The sequence below is a fragment of the Henckelia pumila genome, chromosome 4 (genome assembly GCF_033568475.1).
Source record: "Henckelia pumila isolate YLH828 chromosome 4, ASM3356847v2, whole genome shotgun sequence".
Lineage (NCBI taxonomy): Eukaryota > Viridiplantae > Streptophyta > Magnoliopsida > Lamiales > Gesneriaceae > Henckelia > Henckelia pumila.
This window is the reverse complement of record NC_133123.1, coordinates 120,732,966-120,740,358: the sequence shown is the minus strand read 5'-3', so window position 1 is coordinate 120,740,358 and position 7,393 is coordinate 120,732,966. Positions and strand designations below refer to the sequence as shown.

The 7,393-nt window shown below is 32.4% G+C and overlaps 1 protein-coding gene across 1 annotated transcript; it reads left to right on the top strand.

Moving 5' to 3' along the window:
* The first annotated feature begins 4,271 nt into the window (after positions 1-4,271).
* Positions 4,272-6,714, top strand: LOC140863473 (subtilisin-like protease). The gene has a single exon (XM_073266930.1). It carries the CDS (start codon positions 4,335-4,337, stop codon positions 6,579-6,581), a length of 2,247 nt encoding a protein of 748 aa, XP_073123031.1. The 5' UTR covers positions 4,272-4,334; the 3' UTR covers positions 6,582-6,714.
* Positions 6,715-7,393: the final 679 nt, after the last annotated feature.

Here is a 7,393-nt window from a genome sequence, read left to right as displayed (position 1 = left end):
TTCAACATCACCACTACAACATCAACACACCATTGTAGGAACGCACAATGAAGTTAACAACGCTGACATCATCACGCAATCAAGTTATCAACTTGACCACACCAACTTCCTCACATCCTTGTACATGCTCTAATACCTTTTCTAACTTTTCAACAAAATATGGACAGCAAAAACAAAGTTTCAAATATTAAATTGAAATATATGTCATGCATTCGTCTAGAAATGATATATCGTATCGTATCGAAAACTGCATACTATATATCGTATCGAAAATTACGATATAAGAAAAAAAAATTCTCGGCATACCGATATCCGGGACTTTTTAAATAATTATTACAAATTTTAAAAATGTTTAAACAAATATAAAAAATATATATTTTTTAAATAAATATAGTAAAACGGGGTCTGAGACCCCGCTTTATGTGAAGAGTTGGGGTCTGGGACCCCGACTCCTCCACTTTGTGTCACGAAAGACACGAGTTGTACAATCAAAACAAGATAATCACGTTAATAAAAATAATTACGTTGTACAACATTTTTTTAAAGTAAAACTGCACAAAGTTGTACAATCCAAACAAGATAATCACGTTAATAAAAATAATTAAACAAAATAAATTTAAATAGTAGTAATAATATTTTAAATCAGTTTTTTGTCGAAAAAAATATTCTAAATTAGTTTTCAAAAAATTATAATAAATTTTAAAATAAGAAAAGAAATAAACTAAAAACAACTAGTTAACGATAATATTATCCAAAAAAATTGGATTATGAACTTGAAATTTTAAATGAGTTTATAATAAAATTATTCAAACGATGATCGTGACGAAACCACTTTTTGATCAATTAATTTGAAAATTTTTAGATTATTATATTAGCTTATGTAAATCAATTAATTATATATACGAAAAAAAAATTGATACTTTTTATTATGTTAATTTAAATAAATGAAAATATTATAATTAATATAGTTTATATAATTTTTTTTAAAAAAAATTTCTGTGAGATGATCTTTACTCTTTTTTAAAAGTGAGTGGTTAGTTACTTACTTAGATACACTTCACAAATCATTTGTATAGGGAAGAAAAATGTCTAATTATGTATTTTACTTATTTTATATTAATACAAGTTTTCATGTTAAAAATTCATATTAATAAAATTGATAAGTTGATTTTTTTTTTAAAGAATGAATGCTTATTTATTGCTATGTTAGAAATATCGAATCTATAAATATATTTATCACTATATTTTTTTTCGAACGGAGTCGTATTCACCAAACGATTTTGATAATATATATATATATATATATATATATATATATATATATATATATATATATATATATATTTAACGATCATTTAACATTAGTAACATGTTTACTTGTTTGAAATTTTCATCCGGAAAATTTATAAGTTCATTTTTTGTGTAATTTTTACTATATTAAGTTAATAAATAGAATAAATAAATTTTAAAATTAATTGTTTTAAAAATAAATACATAAATTTTCAAGTAATAAAAAAAAAACAAGTCTCAAAATAACAAATGATCCGGAGTAAAATTTTTGTGTTAGGTTAAATTTGCTCTTTTAGTCGCAAAGAAAGAAAATTTAGTTGCCCCTACTTTCACTTGGAGACTTCTTTTGCACAATGACCTTCTTTTGCACAATGACTTTCCTATTGACCGTGGTTTTCTGGACATATACCTCACTTAGCTTGGACTTACTGGTTCAGTTTAGGATTTTAAGATAGTGTTTGCAACCTCTAAAAATAAGTGATTATGAAGATTCTCTTCACAAATTAATGAAGAGAATCTCCATAATCACTTATTTTTAGAGGTTACAAACACTATCTAATAGTTTTTCATTCGCGCCTCAGCATCTGATCTGCTTTTGTCTAGCTTGAGTAGTAGATGTTACTGATATTTAGTTGCTCAGGATTACTATTGGTGACATTTTCGATTGATGCAAGTAGGGATCTGCCAAACCCTCCTACTACCTGCAGTGTTTTTTAAAAAAAGAAAAAAAAATGCACGAATCAAATTTAATTTTAATGCATTTAAGTTTTTTTTTTTTTTAGTTTAAAAAACTTATATTATTAAATTTTAATAATTCAAAATAATTTTTTAAAATATATAAAAAATAAAAAATATTAATTTATATATTATTTTAAAAAATTATATTTTTCACGTTTTTTTTTAGTTTATTAGTCAAACAAAAGATTGACCTTTTTTTTTTACGATTTTGCACAAAGTGAAGTTTTTTGCTTACGTTTTAATAGACGTTTTTCGCAGTTTTTAGAACACTAATTTTATTATGTATTTAATATATTTTTTTCCAAAAGCATTAGATTTTTTTATTGTGCGACATCAACTTTGCACATCATTCCTTGCTCATTAAAGATCAAAGCCGCTAACAATTAATGTTATAATTAGTTGGGTCATTTTTCTCTTCTGACACAAGTTGAGGAGTCGGGGTCTGAGATCCCAACTCCTCCCATAAAGCGGGGTCTCAGACCCTGTTTTATGATATATTTTTAAATAATATATATTTATTATAATTGTTTAAATTTTGTTTAAATTTCTAATAATTATTTAAGAAACCCATTGTATCCGATATGCCAAAATTTTTGATACATATAACTAGAATATCGATTATGCTGAAATTTCACGGTATACCTAAATTTCGATACGGTATCTGTATATATCGTTTTATACCCAAAAAAACCTTATATATATATATTTTTAATTTATAAATTTATTGTTAAAACAATATTATATATTTTAAAATTTTTATATATTATTTCGGTATGTCTATATTCCGTTACATATCGAAATTTTTGAATTCTATACCGTTACTATTACCGTACAGAAAAAATTGATATTATTAACAAACCGTACCGAAATGTTAGGTATAACAATAATTTGATAAATTCGGTAGACTTATAGTTCCATGCTATTAATTACAAAACATGAATCCCAACATATATCCGATCTCTATTTAATTGACCATTTTTAAATATTATTTATTGCATGGAAAACTTTATCAAAAATTGGTATTTTCTCAATTTGGTCACGCACTCATACTAATTGTTTCTAAAAAAAAAATTAAACCTTGCTAATTTTAATAAACAGTCAATTTTTTTAATGCAAAATCAATGGTTTGGAGAAGGAGAAGAAAAAGTTTTTAAAAGAAACATGATCATAAAATAAAAATTAAAAAAAATCCGGATAGAAGATTGCGATGAATCGATTACCGATTAGAGAAAATATAAAACACTACGGTCCATGTTTAATAAATCAAAGAAGAAGGTTTGATCAAAGAAGAAGGCCAAACCTGAGAGATTGATGTAAAAACTCATGGTGGAAATACTCTTAAATTTTTTTATGACGTGAGAATCTATAGATGCTATTTTAGGTACGCATTGGGTAAACTCCCGGGCTAACGCAATAACCTAGAAACCATGCTAGTCAGGTAAACCATACTAGACATGTCTTGTGTGACAACCTGACAGGCTAGTCCAAGAAAATATTAATAGAAAAAATCGAACACTCTATTCCACAAACTTAAACACCCCTTAAGACGGAGATTTTTTTTCGATGAGTGATAATAAAGATGTTTGATGGCACAAAAAAGAAACCAATATTATCTAGCTACTTTATTAAAACAACGATATATATTATATTTGTATTTATTATATATACTGAAGTTTTTTAGACTAGCTAATATTTTTCGTTTTAGATTTTAGTTTTGTGACAATTATTTAAGGAACCATTGGTGGGTTGCATAAGTTGACTTTAATACAAATCGAAAGTTCAACCTGGTCTTTTGGGAAAAATAAAATGAAATAAAACCAACTTAGGACGACTAAATTAATGAAATATTCTTTTGAAAACAAGTACATGTCCTTCGTCCTTGTGATGAAGTCGTTGGTGATATGATTGATACACGAATTTTTCGTAAGTCGACACGAGAAATTATTTTTTTTTTATTTTTAATGGGAGATTTTGATGTACTGATAAAAATAAATCTCCAACGAATGAATTTGAAGCAGTGTTCAAAAGTTGTAGGCCACAAAGTTTTTATTTAATTGTCTTTTAATATATATTGACCTATTCCATAACATTTATGTAATATAAGAATGCAAAATAAGAATTTAAAAAAAAATCGAAACTTGAAATAGTCTTCGCCAACTCGTACACGGTTCATATATTCCACACTACTATAAATATACACAATTATTTTAAACATTCAATATCTATCACAATCCAATATTTCTACTGATTATTACTTAAAACTCTTCAATTCTTGCAAGAATTTGCATCCTCCCAAGATTTCAGTCATGGGTTTTCTCACATTTTTTCTTACATTAATATTCATATTCAATCTTCATATAATGCTAGGAGCCCAAGACAACAATTTAGAGACATATATTGTTCACGTTGAGTTACCTTTGGACGGCCCGCAACCGAGTTTGAGTAGTTTCCTGGATGATCTTCAAGGATGGTACCATTCTTTTTTGCCAAAGACGACGAATCCGAGCTCGAATGAGGAACCCCACATCATATATTCTTACCACAATGTTTTCACGGGATTTGCAGTAAGATTGTCTCCAGAACAGGTGAAAGCGATGGAGAAGATGCCCGGATTCGTGTCGGCTCGGCCTCAAAAAACTATGGCTCTCCACACAACACACTCTCCAAATTTTTTGGGGCTGAATCAGAACACTGGGTTTTGGAACAATTCCAATTATGGGAGAGGGGTGATCATTGGCGTTTTGGACACCGGAATCAAACCCGATCATCCTTCGTTCAACGACGAAGGGATGCCGCCACCGCCGGCTAAGTGGAGGGGGAGGTGCGAGTTTAATACATCATCTGTGTGTAACAACAAGCTCATCGGAGCGAGATTTTTCACTATAGGTGATGGCACACCGTATGATGAAAATGGGCATGGCACGCATACGGCGAGCACTGCGGCTGGGAATTTTGTGAGGGGTGCGAATGTGTTCGGAAATGCGAACGGTACGGCCGCTGGAATAGCTCCTCTTGCACATATTGCCATTTACAAGGTCTGCCAGGCAAGATGCTCGGAGAGTGATATACTTGCAGCCATGGATGCTGCTATAGATGATGGGGTTGATGTCCTTTCACTTTCTCTTGGTGGACCGGCTAGAAATTTTTTCGATGAAAACGTTGCTGTTGGGGCATTTAGCGCCATGGAGAAGGGGATATTTGTGAGCTGCTCAGCAGGGAATAGTGGCCCTACTCTTGGGACTATTGAAAATGGTGCTCCTTGGGTTCTTACGGTCGGGGCCAGCACGATGGATCGAAAAATCAGGTCCACTGCGGTGCTTGGAAATGACGAACAACTAGATGGGGAATCCAACTACCAACCGGCAGGCTTTGCCTCAACATTCTTGCCTCTTATTTATCCTGGAATGGTTTCAACTGATCCAAATGCTACATTTTGCTTTCCCCGATCGTTGATCAATGTTGATGTCCAAGGGAAAGTCGTGTTATGCGACAATGGAGGTGGGATCGGAAGAATCGCGAAGGGTAGGGCCGTGAGAAATACTGGTGGGGCTGCCATGATTATAGTAAACCAGCAGTCGCAAGGCTACTCCATCTCTTCTGAGTCGCACATTCTCCCGGCAACACATCTCAGTTACGAAGACGGACTCAGAGTCAAAGCCTATTTGAACTCAACAACCACACCCATCGCCACAATTTCTTTCAAGGGTACAGTAATTGGGGACACCAATGCTCCCACCGTTTCATCATTCTCTGCCAGGGGTCCAAACAGGGCCAGCCCTGGAATCTTGAAACCAGATATCATTGGCCCTGGTGCCAACATCCTTGCCGCTTGGCACAAATCTGTCGAAAACAACACCAACATGAGATTAAATTTCAACATCATCTCTGGAACATCAATGTCATGTCCCCACCTCAGTGGCATTGCAGCATTGCTAAAAAATGCGCATCCCGATTGGTCTCCAGCCATGATCAAGTCCGCCATCATGACCTCCGCCGATCTAGTGAACCTCAACAGAACCTTAATCCAGGACCAAATGCTTCGCCCTGCAAATGTTTTCGCTACCGGTTCAGGTCACGTAAACATACTCAAGGCCACCAATCCAGGCCTCGTTTACGACTTGACCCCAGCAGATTACCTACCATACTTATGTGGATTGGGGTACACAAATCAACAAATAAGTTACATTTCAAATCGGTTCGTAACTTGCTCCCAGATTTCAAGCATCCCAGAAGCAGAATTGAATTATCCATCATTTTTTGTGGTTCTTGGGACCGCGGTTCTAGGAAGAACTACTCAAACATATAGCCGAACAACTACAAATGTTGGTGATGCAAATTCAGTTTATACAGTTGAAGTAGTTGGATTGTCGGGTATTGTTATGAGTGTTGAGCCCAACGTTCTTCAGTTTTCAGGATTGAATCAGAAACTAACTTATCAAGTGAGATTTGATAGATCGCCAGAGGTTGCGAGTAATACAATTGTTCAAGGATTTCTAACATGGACATCTGCTAACCATTCTGTTAGAAGTCCCATTGTTGTTTCTATTCTTTGAGGATTTCTTAATTGCTTGTAAAGTATCGGAATAATGGTTTTTTTAGCATAGTATTGGAATAATTGTTGGAAAACAACATATGTACTATAAGGTGTAATTGCAGGTTATCTTAAATTCATGTAGAGTTAGTATTGTTTACGGTGTTGATAACACTAGAGGCAATATGCAGCGAAATTAGTAAAACACGACGAACTAATAAAACAAATAAACCAGATATTAATTATGCACAAGTAACTAGTACTTGTGCGGGTGCCTTAGAGCCAAATAATCTTTAGAAAACGTAAATCAGTTTTACAAACCAATACTAGTGATTTTTACGAAAAATAGTAAAGACTAAATTTCTCAACAAGTTGAAAACCCAAATTACATTCTAAACACTTAGAATAATAAATAAATCAGATACAACTTCCGTATGCCAAAACTGGAAAAACAGAAAAATTCGTTGAACAACATTATGTACTAAATGATGTCTCCGATGTCTCCAACATGCACGACAACACGGGTAAAGTAGCGGCGAAGGCTATAGAAAATTCTTCAGCAATCTTTGAATCTTTTGCGTGATTTTTTTATGAAAGCTTTGTGAATTCAACTTCTAAAGTTTTGATCGTTGGTGCGCATGAATCCTTATAGATGAGAGTCCAAACATGGAAAGGATTTCTTAGATAGAGTCCTATACAATAAAAAAACAAAATATATTAGGAAAGGAACTCTTTTTAGCACAATAAATCATATCTTGATAATATTAGATAAACATAATACTAAAAAATATCGTATCAAGATATTAACAAATGTAGGTAAATATTCAATCTATA